Source organism: Microcebus murinus, chromosome 2, assembly GCF_040939455.1.
Source record: "Microcebus murinus isolate Inina chromosome 2, M.murinus_Inina_mat1.0, whole genome shotgun sequence".
Taxonomy (NCBI): Eukaryota; Metazoa; Chordata; class Mammalia; order Primates; family Cheirogaleidae; genus Microcebus; species Microcebus murinus.
The window spans coordinates 102,507,311-102,524,444 of NC_134105.1; the positions used below are offsets into that span (position 1 = coordinate 102,507,311).

General features: G+C 39.6%; 1 protein-coding gene and 1 non-coding gene across 2 annotated transcripts in view; one reads left to right on the plus strand and one right to left on the minus strand.

Moving 5' to 3' along the window:
- Positions 1-17,134, minus strand: part of GATAD2B (GATA zinc finger domain containing 2B) — an 83,857-nt gene that overhangs the window by 14,327 nt on the left and 52,396 nt on the right. Inside the window, exon 2 of the mRNA XM_012791237.3 lies at positions 5,064-5,399. Coding sequence (XP_012646691.1) covers positions 5,064-5,398 — 335 coding nt within the window. The 5' untranslated portion in view covers position 5,399. The remainder of the gene's footprint in view (positions 1-5,063; positions 5,400-17,134) is intronic.
- LOC142869762 (U6 spliceosomal RNA) lies at positions 16,394-16,499 on the plus strand. The gene has a single exon (XR_012918330.1). It is a non-coding gene; the product is annotated as a U6 spliceosomal RNA (small nuclear RNA).

Genomic DNA, 17,134 nt, shown 5'->3' on the forward strand with positions numbered 1-17,134 from the left:
TATAGTCCCAGCTACTTAGAAGGATTAGGTAGTAGGACCACTTGAGCCCAGGAGTTTGAGGTTTCAGTGAGCTACGATGATGCCATTGAACTGTAGCCAGGGCAACAGAGTAAGAGTCTGTCTCAAAAAATAATAAAGGCTGGGCATGGTGGCTCATGCCTGTAATCCGCCGCCGGGGTGGGCGGATTGCTTGAGGTCAAGAGTTGGAAACCGGCCTGAGAGAGACCCCATCTCTACTAAAAATAGAAAGAAATTAATTGACCAACTAAAAATATATATACCAAAAAAAAAAAAATTAGCCAGGCATGGTGGTGCATGCCTGTAGTCCCAGCTACTCTGGGACTGAGGCAGTAGGATCGCTTGAGCCCAGGAGATTGAGGTTGCTGTGAGCTAGGCTGACGCCACGGCACTCACTCTAGCCTGGGCAACAAAGTGAGACTCTGTCTCAAAAATAAAATAAAATAAATTTTTTAAAGAAAAATAAATGAAATAAAAAAAAGGTTTTCCCTATATCTCATTCTCCATTGGGCTGTCATTTGTTACATGGAGGCTCAAGAAGGAAATGGCTAGCTCTACAGGGAAAGAATAGCAAAGGCAGTACAGCCTACTCAACCACCCTAGGGTACAGATGATACACTGCTAAGGAGACAGCTCATTATATTACCAACATGGTTCTGGCTATTGGAAGATTTATAAGAAAGGAGGTTACATGACAACTTCAGTGATAGCCTATCCTGTCAAGAGCAGGTACTGAAGAGCGAGCAAAAAAGGTACTACTGTCACTGATTTGAGGGAACAGATACCAGATACTGCCAAGTATCATGTCTACAGCCTTATGGAGAAGGATTAACCCTCCAGAATTAAATGAGGCTTGCATCTACTTGCCAGAGTTTTATCTAGCACCTTCCCTAAGAAACTATAGAAATTACTCTGAAATCCAAATCTTCCTACTTATTAGGCAACTCTTATTTTGGTCTTTCTGGAGCTAGCCTTAAAAGCATCATGCTTGTTTCTGTAAGATGATGAAAATGGCACACACTGCTTAAGACCCAGATAATAAGAATCCTGGAAACTCTAATTGCCTTAGGCTTCCAAATCAATGACTGTATCTTTTAGCTCTTCCCTGATTTCAAAGATATCTTCCTAGATGCTACTGTTTTTGAGATTGTTAGTGTAGTTGGGAGTATAGGTCTAGGGCAACAAAGTTCATTGGTCTTATTTTTAAAAGAGTAACTTAAAACTCTTAACACCCACAGATCTTTACTTGTGGGAGCCTCTCCACGAATTTTCAGGGCTTCTTGGCTCAGCTGCTGTTGGGAAATGGATGCCTTTGGAACAAGGCACCCCTGATATATGGAATAGGCATTCAATTTCTCAATAGGGTAAAACTGAGTTACCAAAATCAACCACATTTAGAAGGTGAAATAGAATAGGGAAATAGAATGATGAGAAAGACTATTTTGTAAACTATTAAGTTGGTCTGGATTGCTGGTCACAGACTTAGTAAGCTGACAATGTGGAGTTACAGAAAAAGAAGCCACTAGAGGGAGAAAGAGCCTTTTATTCAATAATCCCAAATTCCTAGAGTAATGGTCAGGCCTAAATAAAGTGTTTGGGGTCACTTTTTTGATGTGATTTACTTATCATTTCTGTATTTCTTTATCTTTCCACACCTAAGTTTAACCTAGGTGAGTAATTTTGGGATTTGGGAGCTTTCTTTCTCTACTTGATTTCCCAATGTGTTAAAAGCTCTTTTTAGGGCCAGGTGTGATGTCTGATACCTATAATCTTAGCACTTTGGGAGGCCAAGGTGGGAAGATTACTTGAGGCCAGGAGTTCGAGACTAGCCTGGGCAACATAGTGAGACCTGGTCTTTACAAAAAAAAAAAAATTAAAAAACAAAAATTAGCTGGGTGTAGTGGTTCACAGAAGGTCAAGATTACAGTAAGCAGTGATCGTGCCACTGCACTCTAGCCTAGACTCCTTTTATTATGGTCCTGGCTTGATACATATATTACAAAGGATTATTCAAAGGTAAGGAATTCTTCCTTGCTCAAATGGGTGCCACATACTGTTTAGGGAGTACCTAGTACCAAGACAAGCAGAGACATTCCTGGATGGAGATTTGGGAATTCTGTGACATTTATTGGGAAGTTACATTTGAGATCAACTCTAGTCCCAGATATAATCAGACCCATAAAGCAGACAGCACAGATAAGGCAAAGGCAAAGCCCAAGTCAGGTCTTACTCCTCAAAATTTTTTTAACTCTTGATCTGAGATTCTGGCCTCATATGGTAAATATTCCAGGAGAGAAGGTATTTTGCTCCTTTCCCAAACATATATATGGATTTATAATATTTGGAGTTCTTAAGTATGAAACTCTGAAACTCTACCTATTATAGAGAGATTATTAAAAGTCTGACTTGCTGCTGGTATCATTTTTGACTCAGTCTGGCATATTCCTAGAAGTTATACAGTTCCTAATCCTTACCCCCAAAATAAAAACGGAACAAAAAAAAGTGCTGTGTCTCTCTAGCACTAGAAAACATTAGGCATGGTGGCTCACACCTGTAATCCTAGCAACTCTGGGAGGCCTAGGTGGGAGGATCGTTCGAGGTCAGGAGTTCAAGAACAGCTTGAGCAAGAGCGAGACTCTGTCTCTACTAAAAAAAATAGAAAGAAATTAGCTGGACAACTAAAAATATATGGAAAAAATCAGCCGGGCATGGTGGCTGAGGCAGGATTGCTTGAGCCCAGGAGTTTTTTTGGTTTTTTTGAGACAGAGTCTCACTTTGTTGCCCAGGCTAGAGTGAGTGCCGTGGCATCAGCCTAGCTCACAGCAACCTCAATTGAGCCCAGGAGTTTGAGGTTGCTGTGAGCTAGACTGATGTCATGGCATTCTACCCAGGGTGACAGAGTGAGAATCTGTCTTTAAAAAAAAAAAAAAAAATTAGTAGTACTGGTTTCACATTTACTTCATTTCACAGATATCACCAGTTGCAACTGATGGCAAAATAAGATATTTAGGCAATTATGAGGTGGCTATCATGTTATGAACTCCTCTTTCCTTCTACTTTCAAATCCTTTCCTCCTTTTTATCCTTATTAAAGAAACCATGGGCCGGGCATAGTGGCTCATGCCTGTAATCCTAGCACTCTGGGAGGCCGAGGCAGGTGGATCACTCAAGGTCGGGAGTTTGAAACCAGACTGGGCAAGAACGAGACCCCATCTCTACTAAAAAATAGAAAGAAATTAATTGGCCAACTAAAAATATATAGAAAAAATTACCTGGGCATAGTGGCGCATGCCTGTGGTCCCAGCTACTTGGGAGGCTGAGGCAGAAGGATTGCTTGAGCCCAGGAGTTTGAGGATGCTATGAGCTAGGCTGATGCCACGGCACTGTAGCCCAGGCAACAGAGTGAGACTCTGTCTCAAAAAAAAAAAAAAAAAAAAGTTCATCATCCCACACCAGGAGTGATGGTGCGCTTCTAGTCCCAGATAATTGGGAGGCTCAAGTGGGAGAAACACTTGAGCCTAAGAGTTCGAGGTGGTAGTGTGCCTATGAATAGCCACTGCACTCCAGCCTGGGCAACATACTAAGACGCCATCTCTTTAAAAAAAAAAAAAAAAAGTTCACTACCCCAAAATAAAATTTAAAGACAATGGTTGGGCTTTCAAGGCAGTCACACTTTTTAATACATAATGTATCTACAATACAGTACAATTCCAACAGCATTAATGAGATATTACCAAAATGTGTAATAATGTTTCTATGAAAAATGCACTCAGAGTTCCAATTTGGGATGTAAGAAATATACCTAACATTTTCCCTCCACTTCCTCCTTAGTAACTTAAGTAGAATCAGTTACTTGTTCCAGAAGGGTAAACGTGATTATAGGCAAGTGGGTTGTTCAAATGCAGTCTTACTCATCCACTTTCTTTTCTTTCAAAGGATCTAAGGTTAATCTACTTGCAAAATATTCTGCTGACACTACCTATAACTTCCAAGAATTTTTCTCCTCTTCCAGAACCAACAGGGAATTTATCTAAAGTTTCCTAACAGTTTTTAATGATATTACTAAGAATAAGGTTCCCTCACGGAATGTGGTTTAAAAAAATAATGCTGGGACAAAACTAGCAAGTAAACATTAAAAGGTGTACAAAGACACACATGAATGGTTATAACCATTCCTTCCTTTCTTCTTTATTCTCCATCAGTCTAGGTTCTTAAAGATCCTGTTTTGGATTAGTCCTAGGACAAAGTCAGCAAGGTCATTTGGAGGACAACTGAACACTGATGAGTAATTCTCATGGTTATCAGCTGTTTCTGAACTATTAATAAACTGAATGTTCTTAAAACTAGCATTATCTATAGTGTGATTCACTACATAGGTAGATTCCACTTTCCATCAGTTTCAGGTATCTCTCCTTAGTGTGTGCTCCACAGTTTCAAGCACTCAACCTTCACAGACACCAGAAAAAAGGACTATGAAAATGTGTTTCAGGATATGTGTGTGAAAGAAAAAAAAAATGTGTGTAAACAAATGTATATGCCATATGTGGGAGTTGGGGGGAGTGGCATTGATACAGCAAGAATGTAGAGACTTACCACATGAAGATAATTTCCTTTTTGACACAAGAAAAGTCAGGCCCACATTTTTTGATGTAATGAAAGCTGGGACTCCACAATAAACAGATCCTAAAACTCCTGGAATTATCTGAAGAAAAGATTGTTTTTCCCCTCCTAAGACAGCCATAAGATTAGATGTGAAGGTGTATATTAACTCACTTCTAATTGGGCTATCAGCTCTCTAGGGCCCCCTTTATCCAAAAATGGCTGTTTTATATTAAGAGTAAGAACTATGATCCTCTGTATGCTAAGTAATTTTTGAGGAACCTGGTTTCATTTAGAAACAAGAGGAATTTATGGTCAAGCCAGATGATAAAGATATGTCTTCTTTCAAGAAACTTTAGGATGAGAAACACCCTCCTCTCATTGGAATTCATTGGCTTAGTTTATGAGAAGACCCTAGTCTCTGGAGGCAGCTGAACTGAGCCATACCTCCGTCGAGCACTCATATCCACAGGCTCATCGATGATGTTTTCTTTGCCTGGCCTTCCAGCAGTCCTGTTGTCTCCATGAGGCCTGAGATTCCCATTGAGTTTTTCTTCATAGCCCTTGACCCCACTGCCATCCTGTTTGGTGGGTAACTCATGTGGCACCTCAAGATTTGCCAAATCCTTTCTTTTAAGCAGTGCCAACATTTTCAGACGTTCCATGGCTTCATGTCCCTCCATTTTGAGTCGCTTTGCTAGGACATCATCTCGCTCATCTGCTGGGTCCAAGCTCCGCTTCAATAGATTCAGGCGAAGAGCATCTTCTGTCATTCTATCCATCCTAGGGAAAGAAAAACACAAGTGAGATCAGAATAAAGTCCCTTAAATAGTTCATAAGAAAAGAGGCCAGGTACAGTGGCTCATGCCTATAATCCTAGCACTTTGGGAGGCCAAGGTGGGAGGATTACTTGAGGTCAGGAGTTTGAGATCAACCTGAGCAAGAGTGAGATGCTGTCTCTACTAAAAATAGAAAAATTAGCTGGGCATGGTGGCAAGCTCCTGTAGTCCCAGCTACTTGAGAGGCTGAGGCAGGAAGATTACTTGAGCCCAGGATTTTGAGGTTGCAGTGAGCTACGCACACTGTACTCTTGCCTGGGCAGAGCAAGACCTTGTCTCAGGAAAAAAAAAAAAAAAAACCCACCACCAAAACAAAAGAAAACAAACAAACAAAAAAGAATGTAATAGTCCACAAGAAGGTAGGATGGTAAAGTTATTAAGGATAACACACACACACAAACATGTACACAGAAGTTCAAAGGTAACTGAGCTAACCTCCTATATTATCCTAGAACATGTATTAATATATCAAAGGAAATTTCTCCACTCAACCTCAGCAATTTAAGTAAACTTAAATTTACTTAAGTGAGCCCCGCTGTTATCTGCCCTCAATTCTATAAAGATTCAAAACCTTGAAGACACTTGGGTTTTCTTAATGAAGAACTCAAATGGTTAGCTTGATAATAATAAATACTTTCTCTACTCACACAGCAAAATTATTAAACGTAAGCTCATCATCTTCCCTTCTCATTTTGATTTTTTACACTAACAAAATCTAAATGCAAATTTAGATAAATAGGTTTTCTCTAAAGCTTTCAAATCCAAGGCTGTTGTATTGATAGGAAATAGCAATTATGAACTGGAAAGAAAATTCTTCGAGCCACAGAAACATAGGTTTAAACTGTTACATACTTTTACCAGATCAAATATTTAATAAAACTTTTCATGCAAAGAAAAAAGAATTTAATAAGTTACTTTATCTTCTCAAGTTTCAATTTCATCTGTAAAAATGGGGCACTTAGAAGGCGCTCAAAAATTTTAATTTCTATACCCTAAGGAAGTGAGTTCTATCTAAGGTATGAGATTGGGTCCAATAATTCACAGAATCAAGTAATTAGACAGAAAAACTACCAACATTAATTGGTGCCCTTGCAAAGAAAACTATTATATGTATGTGTTTGGCTACGGGTGGTGGCTCATGTCTGTAATCCTTGCACCCTGGGACACCCAGGCGGAAGGATCATTTGAGCTCAGGAGTTCGAGACCAGCCTGAGCAAGAGTGAGATCCTGTCTCTACTAAAAAAAAAAAAAAAATAGAAAGATGGCCGGGTGCGGGTGGCTCACGCCTGTAATCCTAGCTCTCTGGGAGGCCCAGGCGGGTGGATTACTCAAGGTCAGGAGTTCAAAACCAGCCTGAGCAAGAGCGAGACCCCGTCTCTACTATAAATAGAAAGAAATTAATTGGCCAACTGATATATATATAAAAAATTAGCCGGGCATGGTGGCGCATGCCTGTAGTCCCAGCTACTCGGGAGGCTGAGGCAGAAGGATCGCTCGAGCCCAGGAGTTTGAGGTTGCTGTGAGCTAGGCACTCACTCTAGCCTGGCCAACACAGCGAGACTCTGTCTCAAAAAAAAAAAAAAAAAAGAAAGAAAGAAAGAAATTAGCTGGACAACTAAAATATATAGAAAAAAATAGCTGGGCATGGTGGCGCATGCCTGTAGTCCCAGCTACTTGGGAGGCTGAGGCAGGATTGCTTGAGCCTAGGAATTTAGGTTGCTATGAGCTAGGCTGATGCCATGGCACTCTAGACCAGGCAAAAGAGTGAGACTCTGTCTCAAATAAATAAAATAAAATAAAAAGCAAATATCAACAGATGAACAAAAAAAATTTCATTTATGTTTCCACCATGTTTTCTTACTGATTTCTTTCCCTTTGACCCCTCTTCCAAATGGTCACAATATGGAGCTGAGAATTTCATTGTTGTATAAATCATAGCGATTGCATGTTCTTCTTACTATGAAATATTTCAAGCATGGAGATAAGTACAGAGGATAAAAAAGAAGGTCAAATCTTAATATTTTGCCCATTTTATTTTCTAATTAAAGTTGTATTTTTTTTTAAATTTTTTTTTATACTTCGCCCGGCCTAAAGTTGTATTCTTGAGGTACAGTTTATATAACGTTTTAAATAATATAGAAAGATTCCATGTACCCTTTACCTACTTTTCCCTAATAGTAACATCTTACAAAAGTATAATATGGTATTACAAGCAAGATATTGACATTGATACCCCCTATAGACCTTAATCAGATTTCCCCAGTTCTACTTGTATTTAGTCCTACAAAATTTTATCACATTTGTACGTTCGTGTATCCATGGCCACAGTCAAGAGCAGTTCCACCACCTCGAGGATCCCTCAATGTTACCCTTCAACAACATCTTCTTTTACTCCCATCTCCGGCCACAGTCTGGTGACTAATCCCTGGTGACCACAAACTGTTCTCTGTTTCTAAAATTTTGGATTTTCAGAAATATTATACAATTAGAATGAGGCTGGGCATAGTGGCTGATATCTGTAATCCTAGCACTTTGGGAGGCTGAGACAGGAGGAATGCTTGAGGTCAGGAGCTCAAGACCAGCCTGAGTAAGAACAAGACTATGTCTCTACAAAAAACAGAAAAATGAGCCAGGTGTGGTGGTGTACACCTGTAGCCCCAGCTGCTTGGGAGGCTGAGACAGGAGGATCACTTCAGCTCAGGAGTTTAAGGTTACAGTAAGCTCTAATGAAGCCACTGCACTCCAGTCTCAGCAACAGAGTGAGATCCTGTCTCAACTAGCTAATTAACTAGCTAACTAACCAACTAACTAACTAACTGTTGGAATCATACAGTATATCATTTTTACAACAGGTTTTTTTTCAGGAAGGATAATTCCCTTGAGATTCATTCATTCATCGAGTTGCTACATGACCAATAATTCATTCCTTTTTATTGCTAAGTAATATTTCCTGGTATGGATGTACCATGGTTTAGTTACCTATGGAAAGACATCTGAGTTGTTTCTAGTACTTTGTTTGGTTTTTTTGCTATTACAAATAAAGCTACTACAAACATTCATGTACAAGTTTTTGTAGGGACATAAGTTTTCATATATCTGGGACAAATGTCCAAGAGTATGACTGATGGCAATGAATGTTCAGTTTTATAAGACACTGTTAATCTGTTCCACCATATATTCCCAGATGTAACATAGAAGAAATTCAGTTTTTTTTACATCCTCACCATTATTTGGTGGTATCATTATCATATTTTTTGAAGAGAAGGGTCTCGATATATTTATTGCCTATGCAGGAACACAGTGGCTATTCGCAGGTGTGATCCTAGCTCACTGCAGCTTTGAATCCCTAGACTCAAGTGATCCTCCCACCTCAGCGTCCTGAGTAGCCGGGACTTCAGGTGCATGCCACTAAGCTCAGCCAGTGTCATTTTTTATTTAAGCCATTCTGATAAGCGTGTAGTAATAGTGCATTGTGGTTTTAATCTGCATTTCCCTAATGGCTAATGATGTTCTTTTTATTTTCTAACTGATTCAGTTATTTTCTAACTGATTTGTTTGCTGCTTTTTTTTTTTTTTTTTTTACTAGTGAGTGTTGTTTTTTTTTTTTTGAGACAGAGTCTCACTCTGTTGCCCAGGCTAGAGTGCTGTGGCGTCAGCCTAGCTCACAGCAACCTCAAACTCCTGGGCTCAAGCAATCCTTCTGCCTCAGTCTCCTGAATAGCTGGGACTACAGGCATGCGCGCCACCATGCCCAGCTAATTTTTTTTATATATTTTTAGTTGGCCAATTAAGTTGTTTCTATTTTTAGTAGAGACGGGGTCTCACTCTTGCTCAGGCTGGTCTGGAACTCCTGACCTCGAGTGATCCTCCCATCTTGGCCTTCCAGTATGCTAGGATTACAGGCATGAGCCACCGCACCCGACCTATTTTTAGAAATTTTAATAAAGGTAGCTTTAGAGTACTATCCTTCATTTTGCTTTTCAATATTCAATTTTTTATATTTAAAATTTATCTAAGCAAATGCATAAAACTCTACTTCATTTGTTTTAACTGCTATGTAGAATTCCACAACAGGAATATACAATTAGTTATCCATCCTCCAGTTTAACATTTAGGCATAAATTTATTGATGTTAAACCAATGCTGCAATTTCTAATTCCAACCAAGATGATGTAACAGGGCACAGATTTATCTTACCTGAAACAACAGAAAATCAGACAAAAGACATGAAAACAAGGATTTCTCAAGACAATGGACATCAGGCAACAAAGTACAGTGACCTCATTGGAACAAAAACAAATGAAGTGAGCTCTACAACTGTCCTTGTTTATTGCTTTAGGAGAGTTTCCAGAGGATGGTGCAGGGAAGGGAAACTGAGGCAGAGCCTGGCAGACTCCCAAGTTGAAGAGATGGAGCTGAGAATATTGTGAGATAATGGCACCTAGGAGATTTCAAAGGACAGAGTACTAAAGAAGAGAGCTGTAGAGAGAGAGAAGGCTGGAGATCTGCAAAATGATCCCCTCAAATACTGAGGAGATTAGAGTACTGACCAATACATGTATATAAGGAAACTATCCAAGACTGGAGGGGAAAAAACATCTGAAAAGAATAGAACCCTCACAGGGAGTGAGGAATAACGCCTGTTCTCAATAGCCAGATTATAAAAACTCATATATATATATACACACACACACTTTTTTTTTTTTTTTTCCAGAAAAACTCATAATTTATGGGGCACTGGGTAGAGTACTCAGGAAGGTCTTATCTTAGTAGTGGGGAATTTTTAGCCTGTAGACTAAGCACTGTTTTAGACTGGCCTTACAAATCATAAAAGTAAAATCCCAAAAGACTAGACTGTTGACATGTACAATAAACTGAACTGCATAACAACCCTCAAGAAGATTTACAGGAATAAATATAATATTAACACTCCAAAATATAAAATTAACAATGTCTGGAATTTAATCAACAATTACCAGGCATGCAAAGAAGCAGGAAATCATGTCCTATAATGAGGAGATTATTCAATCAGTAGAAATCTATGTACCCATAACTAATTCTGTTAGAATTAGGACTTTACAACAGATATTATATCTGCATTCCATATGTTCAAAAAGTTAAGTGGAGAAATGGAAGAGGTACAAAAAGATGTAAGCTGAACTTCTAGAGATTAAAATTAGTGTCTGAGATGAAAAATACACTGGCTATAAAGAGTGTGGTATTGGCATAAAGACAGAAATATGATCAATAGAACAAAATTTAGAGTCCAGAAATATACCCTAATATTTATAGCTAATTAATTTCCAACAAGGGTGCCAAGACAATTCAATGAGGGGGAAAAAAACAGTCTTTTCAACAAATGATTCTGAGACAACTGGATATTCACATAAAAGAATGAAGTTGGATGGACCCTTACTTCATACCATATACAAAAATTAAGTAAAAATAAGGAAAGACCTAAATGTAAGGGCTAAAACTATAAAATTCTTAGAAGAAAACAGACTAAATCCTTTGTAACCTTAGATTAGGCAATAGTTTTTAGATATGACACTAAACACACAAGCAAGAAAAAATAAATTGGACTTCATAAAAATTAAAAACTTTTGTGCTTCCAAGGACACTATCAAGAAAGTGAATTCTCACAATAAAAAGTCAAATAATCCAATTTAAGAATGGAGAAATGATTTGAATAAATATTTCTCCAAAGAAGATATATGAATGACCAAAAAGTACATGAAAAAACTCTCAATTCCATTAGTCACAGGGAAGTGCAAATGAAAAGGACAAGATACTACCCACACCCACTAGGATAGCTACAATATAAAAGACAGATAATAACAAGTGTTAGGGAGTATGTGGCAAAACTGGAATCCTCATAAACGGCTGGTAGCAATGCAAAATGATAGTCACCTTAAAAAAGAGTTTGCTAGTTCCCCACAAAGTTAGATGCTGAGTTATCACAAGACCCAGCAATTGTATATATCCTGCAGAATTGAAAACATCGTCTTGGCCAGGCAACGTGGCTCAGGTTTATAATCCTAGCACTCTGGGAGGCTGAGGCGGGAGGATCGCTCAAGGTCAGGAGTTGGAAATCAGCCTGAGCAAGAGCGAGACCCAATCTCTACTAAAAATAGAAAGAAAATTAATTGACCAACTAAAATATATAGAAAAAATTAGCCAGATACGGTGGCACATGCCTGTAGTCCTAGCTACTCGGAAGGCTAAAGCAGAAGGATTGCTTGAGCCCAGGAGTTTGAGCTTGCTATGAGCTAGGCTGATTCCACGGCACTCTAGCCTGGGCAAAAAGTGAGACTGTCTCAAAAAAAAAAAAAAAAAAAAGAAAAAATCTTTGTGAGACTGGACGTGGTGGCTCATGCTTGTAATCCTAGCACTCTAGGACGAAGGTGGGAGGATCTTTTAAGCTCAGGAGTTCGAGACCAGCCTGAGCAACAGCAAGACCCTGTCTCTACTAAAAATAGAAAGAAATTAGCTAGACAACTAAAAATATACAGAAAAAATTAGCCAGGCTGGGTGGCACATGCCTGTAGTCCCAGCTACTCAGGAGGCTGAGGCAGGAGGACCACTTGAGCCCAGGAATTTGAGGTTGCTGTGAGCTAGGCTGATATAACGGCACTCTATCTGGGGCAACAGAGTGAGACTCTGTATTTTAAAAAAAAAATTTTTTTCTTTTAAATTCTTTCACATTATTGCTAAAATAAAAGTTTTAGGCCGGGCGAGGTGGCTCACGCTTGTAATCCTAGCTCTCTGTGAGGCCGAGGCGGGTGGATTGCTAGAGGTCAGGAGTTTGAAACCAGCCTGAGCAAGAGCGAGACCCCGTCTCTACTATAAATAGAAAGAATCTAATTGGCCAACTAATATATATAGAAAAAATTAGCCGGGCATGGTGGCTCATGCCTGTAGTCCCAGCTACTTGGGAGGCTGAGACAGAAGGATCGCTTGAGCCCAGGAGTTTGAGGTTGCTGTGAGCGAGGCTGATGCCATGGCACTCACTCTAGCCTAGGCAACAAAGCGAGACTCTGTCTCAAAAAAAAAAAAAAAAAAAAAAAAAAGTTTTAAAATTAAAAATCCCTTTAGCTTTTTTTTTTTTTTTTTAAAAAAAAACGCTTTTTATTTTGAAAGAATTTTAAATTTATAGGAAAGTTGCCTTTAGCTTTTTAAAAATTAAAATAAACAGAACAGAATGGAATCTTTTTTCTAAAAAATGTCTTTAACTTGACCATGCAAAACTGGAATGTAATGTGGCAGAAGAATACAGATAGTGTGACATTTAATTGAGCAGTAATATATATATTTTTTGAGACAGAGTCTCACTTTGTTGCCCAGGCTAGAGTGAGTGCCGTGGCATCAGCCTAGCTCACAGCAACCTCAATCTCCCGGGCTCAAGCGATCCTCCTGCCTCAGCCTCCAGAGTACTGGGACTACAGGCATGCGCCACCATGCCCGGCTAATTTTTTTTTTTTTGTATATATATTTTTAGTTGGTCAATTAATTTCTTTCTATTTTTAGTAGAGACGGGGTCTCACTCAGGCTAGTTTCCAACTCCTGACCTTGAGCAATCCCGCCCGCCCCGGCCTCCCAATTGAGCAATAATATTAAGATGAAGTGCATGTAGCCCCTCCAGATACTAAGAATATGGCTACTTCTTGGGCTTGTAAGGGATTAAGTTGCTTTTTACATACAGGCGACAGGGTCCAATCTGAAGAATGAGATCTTTCTCAAAGTTAGTTGTAACGCTCCTGCCTTGGGGCAAAATACATCAGATAGGGTGAGGTGGCTCATGCCTATAATCCTAGCACTCTGGGAGGCCGAGGTGGGTGGATTATTTGAGCTCAGGAATTTGAGACCAGCCTGAGCAAGAGCGAGACTCCATCTCTACTAAAAGTAGAAAGAAAATAATTGGCCAACTAAAATAAATAAATATATATTTAAATAAAAAATTTGTCAGGCATGGTGGCGCATGCCTGTAGTTCCAGCTACTCGGGAGGCTGAGGCAGGAGGATTACATTAGCCCAGGAATTTGAGGTTGCTGCCAGCTAGGCTGACGCCACAGCACTCTAGCCCGGGCACCACAGCAAGACTTTGTCTCAAAAAAAAAAAAAAAAAAATCAGATAAGAAATCTGGACTCGTATCTCTTTTTATATTTAAAAAGGAATAAATAGCATGCTTTATAACTTTAAAATATATACATAACTCTGTCTTGCCTTTGATATAGTATCCATTCATAGAAAAAAGGATTCCCTGTTCTACTTGTAGGCACTAAACTAGTGGCACCTGATAAAATTTTCATGTTGATAAAATAGTAAAAGTTTAGACACCATATTCACTATAGTCATCCAGTCAAGTCAGAAAGTGGGATGGGATCACCAAAGTAGTTTTAAAAGCATAGAAAAAAAAAGAAAAGAGTAATTATATAATTAATTTTTAAAATATAAAAAAAGGCTGGGCGTGGTGGCTCATGCCTGTAATCCTAGCACTCTGGGAGGCCAAGGCAGGTGGATTGCTCCAGGTCAGGAGTTCAAAACCAGTCTGAGCAAGAGCAAGACCCCGTCTCTACTATAAATAGAAAGAAATTAATTAGCTAACTAATATATAGAGAGAAAAAATTAGCTGGGCATGGTGGTGCATTCCTGTAGTCCCAGCTACTCCGGAGGCTGAGGCAGCAGGATTGCTTGAGCCCAGGAGTTTGAGGTTGCCGTGAGCTAGGCAGACACCAGGGCACTCACTCTAGCCTGGGCAACAAAGCGAGACTCTGTCTCACACACACACAAAAAATATATATATATATATACACACACACACACACACACATAAATAAAGTGGGATGGTAAAAAGGAAGTAGAGAGAGAGAGAGAGAAAGATCTCTGGAATAGTCCTAGTACATAAGTGCTTATGACATTTATAAACAGGAAGTACTGAAATCATCACTCATTCTTATATTTGAAGAAGCAGCATTTTTTGGTTTGCTTTCTGCCATGGGAGAAAAAAAATCAGGCCGAGGTCTAAGACCTCTTTAAAAGCCCTGTTACTTTAAATAATGCTAAATTAGACAATCCAACAAGCCAGAAAGAAGGTTGGAGGCAATGAGAACCTCCATCTCACCAAAAGGGTCAAGTGAAGACTCTCTTGAATTCCTTTAATCCTTTAAACAGTTTTGAAGCACATGCACAGTAAGAAATACAAGCATTCTGAGGATGAATTCAGGGATAATATAGTAACTGGAGAAATCTGGAGAATTTTTTACCCTCAAGTAGGGAAGATATCTAGTAACAAGGATGTTAAAATGTGGATAACTTCAAGAATAGCATCTAGGTCTCAGACTAGATAGTTCTGACTTCTTCCTCCTTCATACAAAGTTCTTCTTGCTTCTGCCTGGTGAGTTACAGAGACATGAGGAAATATCTTTCCTTCTTCTATCTATCTTATTCCTCTCCTCATAGTCAATATTTATAATAAAGACACCGTTATTGCTTTAAGTTAGAAACTCTGAATTCATGTGAAAGAACTCCTTTCTATTAAACCTCACTCATTCAATGAATAATTTTTCATAGATTCTAATATACATATTTCCCCCCTTTTAACCTCTGATATGAGATGGCTATAATGAATGGAATTTAATGATTGACAGCATTCATTCTTTCCCATTGGTTTATAAAATACTGATACATCCTAAAATCAATTTGCATTTTAGATTCTAAGAAGTAACTATTTATGAAAAGCTTACTATTTATTGCTAAGCATTACTCTAGGCAATGAGGGTACAATATTAAATAAAGTCTCTAGCCTCATGGACTTAAGGTTCTAGTGTTAGGGCCGGGTGCGGTGGCTCACGCCTGTAATCCTAGCACTCTGGAGGCCGAGGCGGGAGGATTCCACAAGGTCAGGAGTTCGAAACCAGCCTGAGCAAGAGTGAGACCCTGTCTCTACTATAAACAGAAAGAAATTAATTGGACAACTAATATATAGAGAAAAAATTAGCTGGGCATGGTGGCACATGCCTGTAGTCCCAGCTACTCGGAAGGCTGAGGCAGGAGGATTGCTTGAGCCTAGGAGTTTGAAGTTGCTATGAGCTAGGCTGACGCCACGGCACTCTAGCCTGGGCAACAAAGTGAGACTCTGTCTCAAAAAAAACAAAAAACAAAAACAACATTCTAGGCCGGGCGCGGTGGCTCACGCCTGTAATCCTAGCACTTTGGGAGGTCGAGGCGGGCGGATCGCTCAAGGTCAGGAGTTCGAAACCAGCCTGAGCGAGACCCCGTCTCTACCAAAAATAGAAAGAAATTAATTGACCAACTAAAAATATATATACAAAAAATTAGCCGGGCATGGTGGCGCATGCCTGTAGTCCCAGCTACTCGGGAGGCTGAGGCAGTAGGATCGCTGAGCCCAGGAGATTGAGGTTGCTGTGAGCCAGGCTGATGCCACGGCACTCACTCTAGCCTGGGCAACAAAGTGAGACTCTGTCTCAAAAAAAAAAAAAAAAAAAAAACATAGGCCGGGCGCGGTGGCTCACGCCTGTAATCCTAGCTCTCTGGGAGGCCGAGGCGGGCGGATTGCTCGAGGTCAGGAGTTCGAAACCAGCCTGAGCAAGAGCGAGACCCCGTCTCTACTATAAATAGAAAGAAACTAATTGGCCAACTAATATATATAGAAAAAATTAGCCGGGCATGGTGGCACATGCCTGTAGTCCCAGCTACTTGGGAGGCTGAGACAGAAGGATCGCTTGAGCCCAGGAGTTTGAGGTTGCTGTGAGCTAGGCTGATGCCACGGCACTCACTCTAGCCTGGGCAACAAAGTGAGACTCTGTCTCAAAAAAAAGAAAAAAAAAAGAAAAAAAAACACAACATTCTAGTGTTAGAAAGGAGATAAAAGCGAGACTCTGTCTCAAAAAAAAAAAAAAAAAAAAAAAGCACGGTCAGGTGCTCGCTTCAGCAGCACATGTACTAAAATGGGAACCATATAGAGAAGATCACACGGCCCCTGTGCAAGGATGACAGGCAAATTCTTGAAGTGTTCCATGTGAAAATTAAAACAAAACAAAAAAGATGGTCAGGAAAGTGCTGTCTGAAAAGATTACATTTGAGCAAGTCCTGAAATAAGGAAGGAAATGAGCTGTACAAGTATCTGGGAAAGAATGTAACAAGTAGAAAACAAGTAGAGGGACAGCAATGTTGCCTGACACAGGATGGTGTTTAGCCTGCACAAGAAACAGTAAAAAGGTAAAGATGAAATGCCACATCCAAGAAGGAGAGTGGTAGGAAATGAGGAAGGAGAGGTAATTCAGGGGCCAAATCAAGTATGGTCTTATATCACAAGTATCAGATACATCTTGACAGAAAGGCCATAGAAATATTTACATGCTGGATGTGAAATATGAGAGAAAGAGTTGTCGAGGATGACTCTAGGGCTTTTGTCTCTACAGTTGGATGAATGATGATGTCTTTTACTAAAATGGCATGTTTGGAGTAAAAATGAAAAGTTCAGTTTTGACATGTTAAATTTGAAATGCCTATTAGACACAAGTCTGGACTTAAGGGGAGAGATTTGGGCTGAAGATACAAATTCAGGAGTCATACACATTTATGGAATTTAAAATCATGAGGATGGCCAGGCGCAGTGGCTCACACCTGTAATCCTAACACTCTGTGAGGTTGAGGCGG